At 40.1% G+C, this 19,959-nt stretch overlaps 4 protein-coding genes across 13 annotated transcripts; all 4 read left to right on the top strand.

Annotated features, from left to right (window-relative positions):
- The first annotated feature begins 29 nt into the window (after nt 1–29).
- LOC115664322 (two-component response regulator 24-like) lies at nt 30–874 on the top strand. Its single transcript, XM_030586265.1, has 2 exons — nt 30–314; nt 689–874. Exons 1-2 carry the CDS (start codon nt 30–32, stop codon nt 872–874), a joined length of 471 nt encoding a protein of 156 aa, XP_030442125.1.
- A 3,004-nt stretch (nt 875–3,878) lies between these two features.
- LOC115664331 (two-component response regulator 24-like) lies at nt 3,879–4,719 on the top strand. The gene is made up of 2 exons (XM_030586273.2): nt 3,879–4,163; nt 4,519–4,719. The coding sequence occupies exons 1-2, from the start codon at nt 3,879–3,881 to the stop codon at nt 4,717–4,719; spliced, it is 486 nt and encodes a 161-aa protein (XP_030442133.1).
- Nucleotides 4,720–6,055: 1,336 nt separating this feature from the next.
- On the top strand, nt 6,056–13,812 carry LOC115665976 (uncharacterized). Of its 4 annotated transcripts, none has more exons than XR_008815049.1 (18): nt 6,056–6,284; nt 6,538–6,600; nt 6,757–6,911; nt 7,179–7,292; nt 7,718–7,783; nt 8,349–8,432; nt 8,510–8,596; nt 9,037–9,128; nt 9,212–9,272; nt 9,550–9,609; nt 9,977–10,037; nt 10,196–10,303; nt 10,661–10,779; nt 10,849–10,920; nt 12,005–12,090; nt 12,528–12,624; nt 13,288–13,443; nt 13,538–13,812. XR_008815049.1 is itself a non-coding variant. In XM_056305674.1 (18 exons), exons 1-17 carry the CDS (start codon nt 6,062–6,064, stop codon nt 13,203–13,205), a joined length of 1,680 nt encoding a protein of 559 aa, XP_056161649.1. In that variant the 5' UTR covers nt 6,056–6,061; the 3' UTR covers nt 13,206–13,210; nt 13,288–13,443. The 4 variants fall into 4 exon arrangements, 3 of the variants coding, with proteins under 3 accessions (XP_056161649.1, XP_056161655.1, XP_056161661.1); XM_056305674.1 differs by lacking the exon at nt 13,538–13,812 and adding an exon at nt 13,074–13,210; XM_056305680.1 differs by lacking the exons at nt 8,349–8,432; nt 13,538–13,812 and adding an exon at nt 13,074–13,210.
- Nucleotides 13,813–14,220: 408 nt separating this feature from the next.
- On the top strand, nt 14,221–19,807 carry LOC115665480 (nicotinamide/nicotinic acid mononucleotide adenylyltransferase). Of its 7 annotated transcripts, XM_056305707.1 has the most exons (9): nt 15,671–16,065; nt 16,283–16,356; nt 16,929–17,014; nt 17,564–17,741; nt 18,106–18,185; nt 18,547–18,648; nt 18,967–19,025; nt 19,113–19,221; nt 19,527–19,807. In XM_056305707.1, the coding sequence occupies exons 1-8, from the start codon at nt 15,698–15,700 to the stop codon at nt 19,213–19,215; spliced, it is 1,050 nt and encodes a 349-aa protein (XP_056161682.1). In that variant the 5' UTR covers nt 15,671–15,697; the 3' UTR covers nt 19,216–19,221; nt 19,527–19,807. The 7 variants fall into 7 exon arrangements, with proteins under 7 accessions (XP_056161700.1, XP_056161708.1, XP_056161689.1 ...); XM_056305733.1 differs by lacking the exons at nt 15,671–16,065; nt 19,527–19,807 and adding an exon at nt 14,224–14,539 and having other exon boundaries at nt 19,113–19,525; XM_056305720.1 differs by lacking the exon at nt 19,527–19,807 and having other exon boundaries at nt 15,668–16,164; nt 19,113–19,525.
- Nucleotides 19,808–19,959: the final 152 nt, after the last annotated feature.

The raw sequence follows: 19,959 nt of genomic DNA, 5'->3' as shown, positions 1-19,959 counted from the left end.
GTTCAACAGGTGCTTGCAAAGTGGGGAAAATGATGGGCGCGTCTTCAGATTCGGCTGATAATGAGAGCACAAGCAGTAATTCAGTGGGGTATGAATGTGGCTGCAGGTTGGCTGAGCTGGTTCTCAGGAACAGCTTGACCGCACTCATGGTGGATGGAGTGACTGCGTGTCGGCTCATAGCGAATGACATGCTGGAATCAGTCGGCGTCGAGACAGAGATGGTTGGAAGTGGGCAGGAGGCGCTCGAGCTCATCGAAGCGCATTACGACCTGATCCTCGTCGACAGCTATGTGTATGACACGAGCGGTCCTGAGGTAAAGGAACGAAAGGGAAAGGTTCTGCGAGACTTATTCCTGAGACAATGTGACTGTCCCAGGAATTTACTCTGACCTGAGAAAATCATGTATCTGCCCCATGTAGCTAAACAAGAAGCTAAATTTCTCTTCATTCTTTTTTTTTGGGGGTCAGATAGCAGTTCTAGCATGATGGCATAGAATCTTGATTCGCAAATCGGGCTCGAATATGCATGAAGAGCAGTTCTAGGATGAGAATGCACAGAAGCCTTTTAAACTAGGAACTTTAGTTTCACTACCAATTTATCACTAAACCGTGCGTGCTGTCTTTTCATTCTTCATTTCGCATGCCAAGACATCTAACTGGGTTCTACTTGTATATGTTCTTGTGGTAGACCATACGGCGAATCAGGCAGAGGGGCGTGCAAAGCAGGATCATCGGCCTAACCTCCGGAGAGATTGCGATGGATAGGGTGGAAATGATGGATGCTGGAGCTGATGGCTGCTTGGAGAAGCCGCTGTCCGAGGATGCTTTGGCCGATATCCAAGCTGAGATCGACTATGAGATCGACCACCGCTAGAGGGTGTCGGCAGAACAAGTCCCGGGGGCTCCATTTTTCATTGTCCTGTTGTCTTAGTTTCTAGGAAATAAGTCTCGATAGGTAGTCTAAGTTCGCTCAGCAGCTTGTATTAAGGTGGGGCGTCAGCAGTCAGCGGGGTTTGGCGGCCCATGTCTGGGAATGTTGGCCTCGGCATCAGTCCATTAAGTAAAGGAGTCCCCTTTCGATTTCTCGCTCTCTCTGCGTGATTTCTACTTCATGCATTCCCGAAGAGCTGATTTTCAATAATGACTCATGAAGTTGGAGCTTCCCACAAAATAATCCATGAAAGAGTACTCTTCAAAATGAAGTGGAAATGCTGCAGTTTTAATGAATGAATATCTTCGTAAAGAAAAATGACAGTCTTGTTTGCTGGACGAGAACAACGTTGTTCATTCCCATGAATTGTTAGAGGTCGGCCTCCTGGTGAAACTTAACGTAATCACATCAGTTTGATCTCTGCTCCTCTCCTTTACTCACGCCTCCGCATTTGAATCCCATTCGACGACTCGATCAAATAAGTTCACCTTGCAACTGGACCCCAGCTAGATTCTGTTTCATCAATTGATACCGAGGAAGTTGTTTGATGTGCGGCACAGATTCGTTTCCTGATAGTTCGAAGATGTAGTCCACTGTGATCGATCGCGGCACTGGGGCATTTGTTTTAATGTTGTTTTATTCTGAATAAGATGTCTGAAGGTTGAAGCTGGAACGGAAAAACCAAGACACCACATCTTCCATTTCGGTGCGATAGGGTTTGACATGGTTCTCCAATGAATTCAGGCAAGTAATTGAAATGGCCATGCTGAGATTGGTCATGGAGAGAGTTTTCTTTTCACCTAGTTATCCCATGACGTTTTTCAATATGTTCTTGAGTTCATATATGGCTTCTGGTGTTTGTTTCAAAAAACTGTACAGAAGTATAAAAACTTGGGAAATTTGTCAGGATAAATGAAGTAAGAAATTTCAATTACGAAATTAAACTTCCATGTCAAGAATTTATGGTGGGATTGAGGCAAAAGCCGGAAGAGTGATAATTCATTTTCCAATGACTAATCGATCTTGATAAACATATAATAACAAACTCGTCATTAAGGTTTAGAGTGATACATGAGACTTTACTTTATAAGGGCTTGATCATTCTCCTAGTAAGTAGCACTTTCTTGCACTTTTGACTAATTTTGCTGTCAATTAGACTCATGTAATTTCACTATGAATATGTTTGGTTTGGCTTTCAAATCCGACATAAAAACCAGGAAATTTCCCGCTTGATCGAAATAGTCATTTAACTTATAAAAGTTCTGAAAATTGAAAAGCTATTTCAAGTGTAATGCTTGTGTACGATGATTGAACTAGGATATTTGTTTTCAGAACTCACAAAATGACATGTATCGAGACTTCTAAAGCCGAGTCCGTGGTTCCGAACTGCGAGTTAAGTCCCACAGACCAGAATGTAGATTCTTCACGTGGCCGAGTAGAACACATGCCTGATTCGAACGAGAGGGCTCGTCCAATCTTCGGATGGATACCGGTGTTCTGAGTTGTGTTAACCCCATTGTAGCTCAGGAAGCTTTTAAGTCTGATGGTGAAAGCTTCAGCTCAAGGTCAAGAGTCCCTTGCGCTGGGTTGCAATCCAGGAGCAAACTATCGATGGGATCCAACACTCGCAAGAAGCATTGGAAAATCCCTCTTGTTCATACCAAGTGAACATGTGAAATTGCTTTCGATGATCAATTCGATGACTGATGCAGCAACTGAAAGAAAAGTAGATCATATTTCTAGGAGGCAGCACAGTTTAGTAATGAACTAATCGAACTCGGCATATGTATTACCACAAAGAGAAGAAGAAAAATTAGCAATAACCATCATGGAAATGACATTATCATTTATCAAGATTCGGGGTTGATCTAAATCTCAATTAGCTCACTCAAATGATATTTCTGACTCTACTATCACCCTCAACCGACTTAACACAGAAGAATAGTATGAGTACTTGAAGAAAAAAGTTGAAGGAAATGTTCGCAATGTTATCTCATGACAGTGGCGAACATTAAGCGGTAGAAGCGCTTTAGCCTGTTATTATCACTTACGCTGTCGAACATACTGCAAAACTGCTAAGTCTACAACCGTGAATCGTTCAAACACACAATGCCAAGTGTAAGAGGCATATGGCCGAGGATGAACAAATATGAATTTTTTGAAATATCGACTTAATGGATTCATGAAGATTCAAGTACACATCTGTTATCAGGTGTTGATAGATCCTTTTTCTAAGATGGTGCCTTAACCTATGCAGGCCTTTTAGCTTCACTGGCAGCAGTAACTTCATATCCTGAGATTGCACAGCCTCAAGACAAGTTAAAATCTGCCACGGCTCGTTGAGTGCGTGAAAATATCTAGGACATTCTTAAATTTTAATGCCAAAAGCGCAAGAAAACCCGGGCAATTTATTGCAAAAGTGAAAAAAAATCTCTGGTATCGGATTCGGCAATTATTTCGAGCCATTGACCACGTACCTTTTTCGATGCTGCTCCAGATTTCCTTCTCTTAAAATTACATGCTCCTTTACTACCAAATTTGGCAGTTTCCAGAGTACGCGGAGTCCGTTCCACCTATATAAGGCAGTACCAAGCACCTGTACAGGCATCAACTCCAAAAGAACTCGAGAAGTTCGAAGGTAAGCGCGCTTTATGCGACGATTAGCTTCGTTTCGTGATATAGACTGTATGCTTTCTGCGACCATTTTTTCCTACTTGCAGCCCCCAATCAAGGACTTTATGCATGGTGTATCGCCTTTTTTTTATGCATGTATTGATTGATTGAAATATTTCATGTGTCATCATGTTCCCAAGCTTATAACCATGCCCTCTCCCTCTTATCCTTTATTACAAACAGCTTAAAAAACATTGTTTTACCCCCTCAATTTTCTTATGCTATTCACATTACGCGGCGGTTCAACAGGTGCTTGCAAAGTGGGAAAAAAATCATGGGTGCGGCGCCAGATTCGACTGAAAGAAATGAGACCTCAAGCAGTAATTTGCCGGGGCATGAACGTGGCTGCAGGTGGGCTGAGCTGGTTCTCAGGAAACCCTTGACCGCGCTCGTGGTAGATGGAGTGACTGTGTGCCGGCTTATAGTGTATCACAGGCTGGAATCAGTCGGTGTCGAAACAAAGATGGTTGGAAGCGGGCAGGAGGCGCTTGAGCTCACCGAAGCGCATTACGACTTGATCCTCGTCGACAGATACATGCATCACATGAGTGGTCTCGAGGTAAAAGAGCGCAAAGGAATGGTCCTGCGAGACTAATTCCTGCGACAATGTGATTGTCCTAAGATCTTACTCCGACCAGAGAAGATCATATATTAGCCCCATGTAGCTAAACAAGAAGCTAAAGTCCTCATTCTTTCATCTTTATTTTGTCTTTGGTCAGATAGCAGTTCTAGCACGATGGCATAGAATCTTGGTTGGCAACGCAGCCAACGCAGGTTCGAATATGCATGAGGAACAGTTCTAGGATGAGAACGCACAAAAGCCTTTTAAAACTAAGAACTTTAGTTTTGCTGCCAATTTATTCCTGAACCTTGCGTGCTGTGTCTTTTCGATTTTTCGATTCGCACATGCCAAGACATCTCACCAGGGTTTCTCGTGGCAGACCATACGGCTAATGAGGGAGAGGGGCGTGCGAACCAAGATTGTCGGCCTGACGTCCGGAGAGCTCGAGACTGACAGGCCGGAAATGATGCAAGCTGGAGCCGACGACTGCCTGGAGAAGCCGCTGTCTGCGGATGCTTTGGCCCGTATCCTGGCCGAGATCGACCGCCACTGAAGGGCGCCAGGAGAGCAAGTCCAGGGAGGACTTCCTGTTTTCCCCTTTTTCTGTTTGTCTTTGGTTCTAGGAAATGAATCTGGATAGCTATGGTCTCTGTCTTTGTTTGCTCTGCACCTTCCGGAGATGCTGCGTCGGCGGTCGGCGTGGCATCGATGCCTATGTCCGTGAATGTTGACGCAGCATCGGTTTATTAAATGAAGGAGTCCCCTTCTGATATTTCTTTCTCTCTCTCGGATTTTTACTTCATATTTGCATTCCGAAAACACTCACTTTATCTTATATGGAAACGGGCTAAAGCCAAATACAAAGAATTAATGTCGTAAATCTATTATTCCTATTTTATCACCTAATAAAACATAAAGTAATTCTATAGGAGGTAATGAAAAGAAACTAATATCCAAGCGCTTTTCGATTCCAAGATTAGCAAGGTGATCTACTGATATCTTTAAGCGAAGCAGGGCCAACATTATTAATCATAAACTCTAGCCTAATAAGATGGCTTGATGGCTTTAGAGTAAATCTCAAAATAACGAAAAGGCTTATTTTCATTAATAGCCCAAGAAGTTAAAGCTTCTTACAAAAATAGGCATAATTCCCTAAGAAAACCCCAACATTAGATCCAATCCACATTTTGTCCTAAACTTTTTTTTGTTTCAAAAAAAACTTCAAACTTTAGATCCAGACTTGAAAAACCCCAAACTATAGTCTAGTCCCAAATCTGCCATGAATTTTGTTTTGTAAAAAAAAAAATCACCAATTTTCAATCCATTCTCAATTAATCAACCCCTGTGGTACAATCCCAACTTGACGTGACAATTTCATGTTGACAACAAATTCACATCAGCAATGTGACATGAAAAACTATCTCGAAAATGAAACCGTTCTAGGATATGAAAATTAATCACAGCTAACAGTGATTTTTGGACGAAGAGTCAATGGGGGCAGGTTTGAAACTAGAGTAAAAGTTAAGTAATTTTTCTCCTAGACAAAAAAAAAGTTTATGGTAAATTTGGGACTGAACCTAAAATGAGGGTTCTTCTTTTAGACAAAAAAAAATTTGGAGAAAAATCGGGACCAGACCTAAAATTGGGGATTTTTTTAGGGAATTAGACCTACAAAAATATTCATCAGAGAGTGCTCTTTTCCACATGAGGATGTTAGTGTGGATCGTATGCATCGAGTCTCACGTAATTCACTGTGAATATGTTTAGTTTGGCTTTTATATCGTTTAACTTTTAAATAAAAGTCTGACTATAAAAAAAAATTAGAAATTGTTTTGATTATAAAATAAATTAATCATCACGTCAATCTTATAAATTCAGAATTTTGTCGCAGGATAATGTCGCGCCGGTGGAATGTCCGACTAGACTCGCGAGCTCGCTGTTCCACATCAATGGCGCACACGCTCTGTCTCGGCGTCACTCTCTCCACACGCACTCCCCAACCACCTTCTTCTTCTTCTTCTTCTTCATCTTCATCTTCTTCTCGTTCATCGAGTCGGCCGTTGAAGCTCGCCGAGAGGAATCTCCGTTCGAACGCTTCGGATACTGCTCGAAGAAGAGGTAAAATGCTCTCTCTCTCCCGCTGAATTCGTCATGGAGAACGAAATCAGGAAGGCATCGGTCACGGTCAATCTCACCGAATTCGAGAGACGTTGCTGTGTGTAGTTGGTCTTGTGTGGCGTGTTTCTTCGTTCATCGAGCAACCAATGCGTTGATTTTGAGTCCACAATGCAGCGCTACTGTTGTTTTCCGCGCGAGATGATTCAGTGATTCGATGCAATGTTTATCAACTCATGGAAGGTGAATTTCACAGGTCCTGTTTCTCCTTCGCACAAAACCCAGAAGCTGAACTCGGAGGTCTCCCCTCACAGAGCTGGTATATAAGAGGACGCGTACACTTGAATTTTGTTCACGTCGAGCTTTGGCGCTATGCCTGTGCCTTCTACTTTGGAGTGTGTTTAGATGCGTATTCGATATCTCTATGTTTTTTGGGTCACCCGGTGGGATGAATTTCTTTACTTGTCTTCCACAGTATCTGCGGTCAGATTGATGAGAATAGAGCTGGGCGGTGCTTTCGCTGACCTCTTGAATGACAGAGGGAAAGGGTCTGGCGACAACGAGATGGGCTATGTCGAACGAACTCTCGGCTTCCGCACCCGCGAGTTGGATGATCGCGATCTGAGATTGGTCTCCTCTTCTTCTCCCATTATGCTGTTGATCGCGCTTCTGCCATTTCTTTCATGCTAGATTTAGTTAGGCAGCAGAAGGCACTAGCTTGAAGTTTCTTGGATGCAGCCGCTCCTATGCTAATTGAAACGATTTCTCATGCTTTCGAGAGTTTTAAATTATTTTTATGTAAACCAACCTAGATGATTTTGGCATGGGAAATTTTCCAATATAACCTCACTCGTCGTGTGAAATAGATCTTTGATAACATTTTTTTGCACTCTATAGGTCACAGATGTTGTTGGAGGCACCATCCGTTGGAGAAGGTTTCTTGATCACTTGATCGTGTCTTTATGCCATGACCAGAGCATGTTTAGAAGCATGGAACCACTTCTTCTACAGGTAACTTTTTCCTCAGTTTTCTTGAACTTGAGTGCAATATTTTGATTGAGAAAAATATTTTTTGGAAGAAGATGATAACTGCCGGATGGCTCAAAGAGACTGAATGTATGGTCAAATTGACAAAAAGTGGTTGTCTTTCAAGTGATTATAAATTGACAAAGATCGTCAGCTTATAGCATCAATGAAGACACTAGACTGCCACCTTCTCTATTAAGATTTATTGACTCCATCATCTGGTCCTCATTCATGCTTTGGTTTCAGGTGATAAGTCAATGCCACATGTGAAGTGAGCGGACATGATACTATTTTTGGCCAAAAAAAAAGATACAATGGAACCCTCTTGAACTTTTTAGAACAATGCTAACAATAGTAGAAAATTTTTGATAAATTGAGCTCAGGGTTAATTCTCCAACTTTTTTTCTCAGATTCTTCGGATCGGGATGTATGAGATTGTCAAGCTGGATATGCCACCTTATGCTGTTGTAGATGAGGTATCTCCTCGTCCTGAAGGATTACCATCAAACAGGGCAAATGGTTCTATTAGTTAGAAGTAACTGTATTGGTCATTGAGTTGGATGTTGCCATTTTTAATCTCTATTTCGAAATGCTGGTGACCAATTTGTCCTTATTTTTTTGGTGAGAAAAGATAGAATAATGTTTATCCTTGATTTGAGCAGTGATACTGGAAATGTTTTTAGACCCTTCCATGCACACTATAAACTACCTGTGCTAAACTAGCTGCCGCACAGATGACTGGTAAATGCTGCTAATTCAACTTTTAGCAGGATGTCTTGACGTGGCCACGCTTATCAATATGGAAACTTTCATGGAGTTTCCAATGACTAGTTTAGACAAACAAAAATCTTAATATTCCAGTAAACAATGCTTTTATCTAGCTCAGCACCTCAGCCCCGTTAAAATGAGGTATAACTGGTTATTTAGGTACCATTAAACTCTTATCATTTTAACTTTTCCGAATAATCTCAACTGATATATGTGGAACTTCATATTTTTCCTCAAGTTGGTTGCATGCTGCAATTTTTGTATATATTGCAGAATGTAAGGCTTGCTAAGGTTGCCCTCAGACCTGGTGCTGGCAACATGGTGAATGGTATTCTCAGGAAGCTAGTCCGGCTAAAGGTCTAATATCAAATTACACTAGATACTGATGAATCACTTGGTGGCTCTGTTTAATGCATTTAACTTTTGGGTCTCAGGAAAGTGATGCTCTTCCACTGCCTAAATTGGAAGGTGATGACCGTGCACAAGCACGTGCTCTTGCCACTCTTTATTCTCACCCTGTGGTGAGTTTGCATCTCTTGCCACTTTTCTTAAGAAGAATGCCTGTTTGATATAATCTGAAACACCATCCTCATCCATTGCATGAAGAGTATAACCAGACTAACTCTTTTTGTCAGTTTCCACAATCTTGAAACTGCTTTCCTTGTCAACAAGCGTCATTGGGTCGACTATACATGCACTTCTTGTTATTCTAGGCAGGGTCAAGTAGATCTCATGGTGAATGTGTTTATGTTTTGTTTCATGAAACTCTTACTAATGAGTTTTACGAAATATTTATTTTTATCTGGTCTTTTTGGAAAAGGTTTCTCTGCCTTCTTATTTTGTTGTTGTCATCTCAATGATCCTACATGGGTACATAGCTCTTATTAAATGCAAGATAGCTAGTGATCTGACAGAGCATGCTACTCATGCCAAGTTCTTTATTCTTGCTTAAATCTTGTAGTGGATGGTAAGGCGTTGGACTAAGTACTTTGGGAGAGAAGAAGCAATAAAACTGATGGTTTGGAATAACAGTGAACCCAGCTATAGTTTAAGGTTGTTCTCTAAATTTTGGTTTCTTAAACATATAGTTTCATAAAATATAGGAGGAAAAGCTTACACTGTTATTGACATCTCAGGGCAAATACTGGAAAAGGTGTCACAAGAGCTGACCTTGTGAAGCAGCTTGACATGTTGGAGGTTCTAAATGCTTATCCTTCTAAATTATTTAGAGATATGCTTGGTGCCAAATGAATCTGACCACACCTCATTGATTTGCTTTGCTACAATTATTCGAAATATTCGCCTTAATTACCCTCCAGAATGGAAAGAAGGAATTTTGCACCGTGATTTCTTAGGCTTCAACCCCCCTCTCTCTCTCTCTCCAGTTGGTTGGTACCTGAATTAAGTGCAGTGTGCTGACAGCTGATTAAGTGCAGTGTGCTGACAACTGATGCAGTTTCTTTCTTTGGTTTAGGTTCCGTACGAGTGTTCCTTAAATATGGAGGACTTTGTCCGAATTAAGACTGGAATGCAGGTAGTAAGGCTATAAAGCTTTAATTTCATTTACCTATAAGAGACTTTAAAAAGTTCCTTTCTGGAATTAGGATAGCTGAAAAGAGCTAAATGCCACACCTTGGTTTTTCTGGCTTCAAACCCTTTATGGGTAGTTGGCAAGTTCAGATTAAACTGGGGGACATCGTATTGATCCATGTAGGGACTTTGTTTCATGAACTTGAAGTTGTTTGTACATCTTAAGCTCTAAAAATCAATACCAAGAAATGAGGCCATGCCTACAATTTACATGATACCAACTACTTGATATATTTTACCCTTCTTTAGAATATCTTGTGTTACCTTTGTTTGGGTTTTGAAATTTACGTTTCTCTTTTCCCTTAACCAAGATCATCATACAAGCTGGATTGCTTAAAGAAGGTACATGTGCAGTCCAGGATGAGAGTGCAGGTAACTTTTTGTCCCACTCTAATGTGTGGTTCTGGATTTGAGCTACTCTTTCACCAAATGTGTGTTGAACTACTGGGCAGCTCAGAGAAGTTAAATCGTGCTCCAGCTTTCCATCTTGTTTATTTTGGCTAATGACAGCCCATTATGATTTCAAACAGGTTTGGTAGTCTTGCTTTTGGATCCTCAACCTAGCGACTGCATTATTGATTGTTGTGCTGCTCCTGGAGGAAAGACTCTCTACATGGCATCCCGTTTAAGTGGACAAGGTATTGCTTTAACCAAGTACGAATAAGCGCTTCCCCACTTTTTCTTTTAATTGTTTCAGCAGAATTTTCATTTATGCTATATAAATGAGCTTTATAATTTTTTATACAAGATGCTCTTTTTTGATAAAACACTACATCTCTCTCTCTCTCTCTCTCTCTCTCTCTCTCTCTCTCTCTCTCTCTCTCTCTCTCTGTCTCTCGTTCAGAATCCTCTTTTCATAAATCTACTGTTCTTGTCAGAACATAAATTCTGGAGACTTAAAAGAGTTTCCAAGGCAGAAGATGAGGCTACATTTCTTAGAGAGTACTAATTTTATCATTGAAATGTTTGGGGAACTCACCTTGTGTGTGTCTCAGGGATGATCTCTGCTATTGATGTAAACAGCGGAAGATTGAGAATCCTCCAAGAGACTGCAAAGGTGCACCAGGTTGATGGAGTCATCACTACGGTCCATGCAGATCTTCGTGGTTTTGCTGTAAGTTATTATCTTTTTGAAGAAAGAAGTTTTCTTCAGCATGTCTAATAGCTATTTTGCGTTTACAAGGGCAATAACTCACTGAAGGCCCATAAAGTCTTGTTGGATGCTCCATGTTCTGGACTGGGTGTTTTGTCCAAGGTAACATAGACATTTTCTGCAACAATTATCTGCTGATGATTTTGCTTGAGATTGGATGCACCTGATATGTCCTCATGGAAACACTGTAAATGGAATCATGACTCATGAGAATACTTGTGGGAATCCTTATCATCCTTAGAAGACTGCTTGTCTTCTCTATTATTGGGAAATAGATGGCATTTTATGTCCCAAAGATATCATATTGGCACCTGAATCCCTGTATCTCTTATCAAACTTGTCAGTCGCTACTTTAAATCTTATTTCTATATAATATTGTGCTCACACATGCACTTAGATGCATTTTATACCTTCTTGACAGCAATACTGTAAATGGCCACCTTTTTCCATCCTTTGTCTCTAAAGTCACCTGATCATAGTTCCGTCAAATGAGCTCTAACAGTTATAAGTTAGTTATGGGTACCATAATAAACTTGATTACAGTCTTCTATTAAAATTGCCCAATTTCATAGATCACAGACAGGTAGGAAGCACTAAAGATAGAGAGAGAGAGAGAGAGACAAATAGACAGACATGCGTGTAGTGGTAGATTTAAACCGATATCTCTGTTGTTTGGCTGGGTAGATCGTATCGTTGTTCATGCTGTAAACATAGTTGTGGGAGTATTAGAAAGCTAGTGGGTGGTCAGAGCTGGAAAAAGAATTCAATAAAAAGTAGGGAGAAGAAAGGTCAAACTCTTTTTGTCTTTCTAAAGCTGAAATGACACTAAATTTTTTTACACTGTGGATCATATTCTAAAGTTTAGGCATATATCCAAGAAGCGCCTAAGCTCATGTGCTTGGTCACATTATATTAATGATTTTATTTTATGAATTGTCCCACATCCATTTGTTACTGTGGCATGGGAAATGAGCCTAAGGCTTGACTTAATTGGATTGACAAAGTCCATAAAGGGGATAGCTTGATTTTTTGTTTTGGTCGAAGGGATAGCTTGATTTGGGAGGTGGGCAATTGTTGCCAAAATAGAGCTAGAGTGAGACAAGTGTGAGTTGAATTGTCCTGTTACGTTGACGTCAAATGGTAAATGATCTATCTGACTGCCGAAATCTTCTTTGGGCTTTCGAAGAGAGCTGACTTACGGTGGAATAAGAATTTAGAAGATCTGGAAGAGCTCAAGGAACTGCAAAATGAACTTCTTGATGCAGCCTCCAGGTGTGACTGACGACTTCTTTTCCCTGAGAATCATTGTTGTGTTATCCCATCTCAGTTCTTTTCCGTGCATTTCCCGTGAGATGAACTTGTTAATCTTACTAACCTGAGTGAGTTTGTTGAAGTCATGAAAAATCCTGTTTCTCTGATCTATTTCTGGAATCCCTCTGTTATAAGTATACCAAAAAGAGATTCCCCTACCACATGTATGTATGTGAAGTCAATGCCCATATCTCAGCACAGAATAAGTTATAGTAAAAGTGAGTGAACAAGACTGTGGATGGTGCAAGTCAAGTTTCAAATGTAACTCTCCCCCCAACATGTGACTCTCCTCTCTAATCTGGGCATGCATCTTCAAATTGGGTGCATGGCACCGAGAAGCCTATCTCTTATGCCCTTTTTCCTCTAATTAATTCCTCAATTTTCCATTTGATATTAAGATTGGTGAAGCCTGGTGGTGTGTTAGTGTACAGTACTTGCTCCATTGATCCTGAAGAGAATGAGGAGAGAGTGACAGCATTTCTTCTCAGGCATCCGGTATGTCAATGATAATTGTCAAGTTGAACGTTTGTGTTATATCATGTTTAAATTTTAACTAGTTATTGAGATATGATGGTGGGATGACGATAGTAGCACATCTCATTTAGATTTGGGATAATGACACAAATGGTCCATGAACTTTGGCCCAATATGCAACGTGGTCCCTGAACTCTGAATTTGTTCGATGTGGTGAACAAATTAAAAGTCCAGGGACGACATTGGATATTGAACTAAAGTTCAGGGACCACATCGAACAAATTCAGAGTTCAGGAACCACGTTGCCTATTGGGCCAAAGTTCATGGACCATTTGTGTCATTTACCCTTTAGATTTCAAAGAAAGTTAACAAATTGAAGATGTTGGAAGACTGCTGATTTTGGTTGCATTGTTCTTCCTGTGGTATAGCTGAGAACTCTATCGTTGGCATTTTCGCTGTTTTTCCTGTAGGAGTTCTGCGTTGATCCTGCGGACAAGTATGTCCCTTGTGAATTTGTAACGGAAAGGGGTTTCTACTTCTCCAATCCAGTTAAACATTCCTTGGATGGGGCCTTTGCAGCTCGTCTTCTCCGAGCTTTATAGTTGTGGTGTGTAATTTGTTTATGTGGTTTCTTTAGTCTTACCTCTAAAGAAATAGTTCATGTGATGTTCTTAACAATTACAGCTGGCCACTTCATATAGTCCTATATTCTTAATGTCTTTGGGGGGCGGATGCTCAAATTGGACTTGAAGCTGTAAAATCCATCTGTCATTCAAAATGGTTGCTATTAGCCTCCTTGAGTGATCATGCCAGCTCCAGTGAACTGTTTTCTTGGCACATGTAAGAGCACATCTCTTTCACGACCATTAAATTATATATATTTTATGGGGCGTGTACTTAAGTTGATAAAAATCTGCCGTTCCTCATGCTGCAGCTGATTCCAGTTTTTAGGTGTGCTGTGTCTGCATGACTCAAAGTCTCATGTTCCGTTGCAGCTTTTTATTGGTTCTTGGCTCAGTTGAGGTTAATAAGTTTAAGACGGCAGATGCAAGGTTATGTTCAACCTGATCCCACTCATACCATGCTTGAGAAATGTGCTTACCATCATCGGCCAGAATATGTAGCCCCTAATCCAGCTAGCTTTGAGCTCCAGCCCAACCCCTCCATGGTAGATCGGTGCAACACAATACAGAGAGAGAACGAATCAAAGGCATGAAGCAGACGCATACCCCCTGTTGCTGTGGATTAGCTTACTCCCATTTTTAGAGTCTCACGGTTGAGGGTTACAAGCGGCATTACACTCTATCTGTTTGCACCAAAATTTCTGTAGTTTTGTAAGAATTCTTTCACATTGAAATGTTATAGCCATAAAATTCCTGGATTGTAGGTTTTTGAATGATCCAAGTCAATGGAATGGCTATAGTAAGGAGGATTTTGGCGATGTAGCTCTCTGTAGTTCTGTGTGAACAATGGGAAAATGTTTCTTCAGTGGTACCAAAAGGGCCAGCAAACCAAGAGCCACGTAGGATACTTCGAAGTGATTATAGGCACATACGAAGAGTACCGCCGATGTGGAATCTGTTGCGTGAAGCCCGCACGTTATATGGTTCATATATGGTTCACGAGTGTCATTTGGAGCAGGCTTGGTTCAACCCTTGTCACTGCTTACTCGGAAACCGTAGGAAGAAGCAAGAGGAGGCGAGGCAGAAGCGCAATGACCATCGCGAGAGGAGCAACCGAACATGCGAGCCAATCTGAGTAATGTCAACCCTCGGGTCGCTGATACAGAAGCCATTGCAATGCAACAGTTGGGTTGTGACGATGATGCTTAGGTTCAGTTCATAGACAAGTGAAAGCTGGGCTAAGCTTTAGGCGGAGAGTTGGAATGGACAGGAGACCAAAGGTTTGTGCATGCATGGGAAGTTACAGTTTAAAGGTATGTCCACATTACACACTGAGAAAAAATTGTAACTTCTTTGGTTGGAGATGATTTCCAGGGATTTCAATCTTTATTAAAGCTCCATTTATTTCGCGAAAAATAAATTATTTGAAAAATAATTTTTTAAAAATGATCCCTTGTATCGCTTAAAATAATTAGTCGATGACAATTTATATCTAAATATTTTTATAAATGATGAAAAAAAATTATTCATTCATTTTTGTAAGCTATATAAGTGATTCTTTTTAGAAAAATATTGTCTAAATCATTCATTTTTCGTGAAACAAACAAGGCGAAGATATTTTTTGTTCAATCATTTTTGTAAGCTATATAAGTTATTCTTTTTTAGGAAAATATTGTCCAAATTATTTATTTTCCGTAAAACAAACAAAGTCAATAAGTTTTAATGAGTTCGTGGAGAAGAAATCCCTCCCATTCAATTGATTAGTGGACATGGTAAATTATATAATTCTTAAAAAAATCATGTAGAGAATAGTATATCTTAAATTATTAAGAAATAATGTTGGTAGTTAATTTAAGAACTTGTCGAATCTTTAGCAATTCAAACAATTTTTTCTTATTTTTCGATTAATTTTAAATCATATCTGCACAAAATTCATCGTTTAAGAACTCGTCAACTTCTTAATGCATTAGCATCTATCTTTTTTCTCAAATCTTAAACCCTTTTAAATTATGTAAGCACTTGACTTAATGCGTGCACATAGTTAAGTAATTATGTATGCTGTTATAAAAAAAATATACAGAGAGCCTTCTTACTTTTAGGGATACCAATCATTTCTTTCTCTTCTCTCAAATATTCTTCATTATCTATTTTACGAATATTTAGTACATGGGCAAATAGGTAATTTCATAATATTATTTTTCTCACATTTTTCCAGTATTGAAATTTGAATCTCATAGTAATCTTCCCAACAATAATTTCTTTCCATTATCTAATAATCCACTATTGCGTAATAAAATAATTTTGCTTAATTTTTCAATTGGCAATTTCTTGCGACGTTATTCATAAAATAGATATCTTTTTGGGGTTTTTTGTAATATAAAATTAATTTAAAATAAATTTATTAAGCTGTGTTGATTTGAACCTTTCATTTTTTATTGCACGCGCGCGCGTTAGTGCTTAGTTTTCACGATATGCGGAGACGTTCCCATGCGACGGGCCAAAGGTCTCGTCGGCGGTCGACGCCGCTTCTTCCTTCCACTTTCCGACTCCCATCGGAATCGTCAAACACGTCGAAGGCCGAAAAGCTCAAATCGAACCTCTCTCTCTCTCTCTCTCTCTCTCTCTCTCTCTCTCTCTCTCTCCGGTACGCAATCTCGATCGGCGAGGTCGTCTCCCTCCTTTGCAAACGCCGTCGCGCTGTCATCGCCGAACGCGAGCTCCGGGGAATTCCGCGTTCGTTAGCTGATTCTTGCCCCCGTTTCCTGTTAGCTTTCGACGTCGAGAAGATGGACGTTCCCCTCCCGATGGAGAAACTGTCGCCGAGATCGTCCGATGAACCGTGAGTTGCTCGGCTTTCTGAGGCTGAATCGTTTTGAAATTTTTGCGAAACCGTGTTCGGTTCCGGATGCACGCGAGCAAGTCGCTCTCGTCCGTTCATGTATCGCTCTTTCTTCTGTTCATCATTCGGGATCATTGATATTGCACCAACTTGGGGGGCGCCGTATTTTGTTGCTGATTCGAAGAAAGTGATTTGGGTTTTACGTCGTTCGCGACAGGAGAAACGGGTACGTGGTTCTGGTGGCGACCGGAAGTTTCAATCCTCCTACTTATATGCATCTGCGCATATTCGGTAACTCCCTGGCTCCGCTCACAAGTTAAGTTTGGCATGTACGAGTGAATGATCAGGGCTTTCACCAGGAACGAGGTGGTGGAAAAAATGATACCCATTTGATGATTTTTGGGTGTGTGGTTTCTCTGTGTAAGCTAATAAATGGTGCTTCTTCGTGCCCTTGAGCACATTCTGTTTTGAGTCTTTTTTTCTTCCACCACTATGTATGTTTAAGACTGTCGCCAGATTCTATCTTTATGGTGTATCTCATGTTCATCCATCATGAATATAGTCACACATTGCATGTCCAACTCTGTCTTTAAGCGCTGTGAAAATATGAACTCTGTCTTCCGGAAGATCTTTTAGATGATTCTGGTGTCGGTGAGTGGGGGTGCATGACGTGCACCTCTCCTTGAATTTCTTGAATAATGTACGTTATATAATGATTGCATGTTATCCAGTTTAGGTTAATGCATACTAGTTTGAATATGTATTTTGCAAAGAATTAGTGCTGATCTTGAAGATGTTTTCTCATCTTCAGCAAACTTTGGATTTTCCACTCTGTTTCTTAATGCCTTACGTGAATTTCCTAGAGCTGGCAAGGGATGCACTCAATGCAGAAGGGTATTCTGTCATTGGAGGTTATATGTCACCTGTCAACAATGCATACAAGAAAAGGGTATGTGAATCTCTGTAACTTGTCGAGTAGCAAGTAACCAAATAGTAAGTAATATTGATAGGTTTGCGGAGGTGACACGGTAATAAGTTATTATGTACGGAACAGTCGGAATTTCATGGCAGGTGAAACAGTGAACAAAAGGTTGATTCTTAACATAAATTTGGCATCCGTGAAATGAAGGGATTCTTGTGTCACGTGCATAGATGTTGCTGTCATTTCGTGCTAATTATGAAGAAACGGAGTAGCTATTCCTTGTAAAGTTTTGTCAAGAACTATTAGACATGATAGTAATAAATTTGTGATGGATGATATGTATAAGTAAATATCTAGTCTGGATGGTTGATCCTTAACAATAAGGTGATCAGTTGAGGCTCAACATGTAAAATGAGATATAGTCTATCTTCGCATTTGTACAGACTACTTGATTAAATTTCTCGACTTTTTGCTTGTATTTTTTATCATCATTGTAGCTACAGAATAAACTAGTGTTGTTTCTTTCCTTTCATTTTAGCACTGATCAGTAACCGAATGAAGTAAGTGCTTGTGTAGGGTCTCATATCAGCTGAGCATCGGATACGTTTATGTCATCTGGCCTGCAAGAGTTCTGACTTCGTAATGGTTGATTCATGGGAGGCAAATCAAAGCACCTCCCAACGCACTCTGACTGTTTTATGTAGAGTGAAGAGTATCTTGTGTCAGGAACGGCAGCTATCCTTTGGTAAATATGGTAGAGTTCATTTGATTAAATTGCATCGTTGATTTTTGCCTACAAAACCGTTCAGTTGTGAGTCTCAATGCTAGTGAAAAGTTATTACATAGAGTGGTGGTTATTCTGTCTCTTCATATAGTCAGTTTTGGTGATTGCCAAAAACCTATGTTGAGGAGGAGGTGGGGAATGTGGTTTCCTGTCCTTGCTTCAACGGTTCCCACGGACTCAATCTGACCAAGTTCACTGGAGAAAGTGGTGTCTGCAACCTAACATAATGCTGCTGGAGAACCGTAACAGTTCCTGGAATGTTTGATTTTATGCAAGGGATCAGAAGTTTTCTGGGAGGCAATTTCACAGCTTCCGCTGTCTCTTTTTTATGCAGATTCCCTTAAAGTCATGCTCGTTTGTGGTTCTGATCTACTCCAATCTTGTGGTGTTCCTGGAGCTTGGATTCGTGACCAGGTGGATATATTTCCTAATACAGTCCACATTAATGGGGCATGCAATTTGTCAATTTCTATCTTGTAGCTCACGATGCTAAAGTTTGCTGGACATGGTGGTCTTTCGACAGTTATTTTTTCAACTGTCATTATATCCGATGTTTTTAAAATGAGGAAGGAGATGAGACTGACTAGACAGTTCCTTCCTTTAAATCCAACTATTACATGCCTGATTGAAGTGCTATTTTCTTGTTAAGTTGTACATGAGATTTGGTTTTCCATTGTTGGTATGTGTGAAATGACGGGCACTAATTGAAAGTGAACTGAGAGTTAATGGGTTGCAGCAGTGATTGATGGATCACACTTTTTGGTCATTGCTTCAGGTAAGAATTATATGCAAGGATTACGGCGTGGTTTGCATACGTAGGGAGGGACAGGAAATTGAGAAGATAATTTCAGATGATGACATTTTGAGTGATTACAGGGTAACTCCTCTTGCTTAAACTTTCTTTCTCTTTGTGGGGACAATTTAGACCGAGCTGCCACAGAAAGTTTTTCCCTAAAAACGTGCTTTTCTTTAGACTAGAGTCTAGAATTCTAGATCCAGTTGTCGAACAATCTGGATTGTGTTTTACTGTGCTGCAACGTGCAGCATTTGATGCATCTTTAGTTGACTTTTTTTAAAGGTTCAAAGCGTTAAAACAAGAAGCATCATATTTAATGAAATAGTCAGTTCAGATAGTTTAAGTGCAATGTAGCTCTGAAAGTAGCCAATTCTCCTCCCTTACTGAATTTACCTGCAGGAGAATATCAAAGTGGTGGATGAACTTGTTCCAAATCAGATAAGTTCAACACGAGTGAGGTACTGAGTGATCCATTTGTTGAAGTTGCGGTAGCCAATTAAAATATTTGATACTGAGAAGTCTTCTGCTTTCTGCTGTTATTATAGGGAATGCATTTCAAGAGGGCTTTCTATAAAATATCTGACTGAAGACGAAGTGGTTGAATATATAAAAGAACATCATCTATACTTGAAGTCAAACGAAGAGTAGACAAAGGTATTGCATCTAAACTATGCAGTCATTTCTTTTGTTCTTTCTTGGAAGCATTTTCCAATGGCGAGCCCGATAACCATTGTTCATAATGTCAAGATGGTGAACCTTGATTCTCTGATTTGATCTCTGAAGCCATAGGTTGAGTAACTAACAGAAGGCCCACTTGATGCACTATCTGAGTGTAGATTTATTCCTCCCAGTTTTTTTCTTGTACACTGGATGCACCTGAATATACGGGCATCTCTTGAACTTTTTTACTGCTCTTCTTTAGAATTGGATATATATTTGAAGAAATTTCTTTTTTCCAGTCAATGCAGTTTCCCCCAGACGAATGAAATTCTTGGTTGCACTAGCAAAATATTCTTGGAAGGTGCAGTTGGGAGAGTATGCTGGATACGCCTTATCTTATCCATCAATTATGAACATTTAATTCCTTGCTTGAAGAGCTAACACCTAAATCAGTGAGCTTCAGCCAACCAATTTACCAGAGGATAGATTGATTATTGTCATATCAGGTCCTCTAAGTCCTCTAAGTAACTCATTACTGGTCTATTGAATAATTCACATGTGTTCATATTGTTTCCATTCATCTGTTCGTGAACCACTTACTGACATCAGTTTATACACAATCTGCATTGTTCTTTTCCGGAATGACTCAACGGCAGCTGTTCGTTGATCAAGTCGGATGAAAGAAAAGGCATTTTATCATGAGAAGTTCATAGTTTGCTTTGAAGTATCTTC

This window comes from Syzygium oleosum, unplaced genomic scaffold (assembly GCF_021117445.2).
Source record: "Syzygium oleosum isolate NSW1041296 unplaced genomic scaffold, Sole_v2.1 Sole_v2.02, whole genome shotgun sequence".
In the NCBI taxonomy this organism is placed as follows: domain Eukaryota; kingdom Viridiplantae; phylum Streptophyta; class Magnoliopsida; order Myrtales; family Myrtaceae; genus Syzygium; species Syzygium oleosum.
This window is presented reverse-complemented; position numbering and strand designations above follow the sequence as displayed.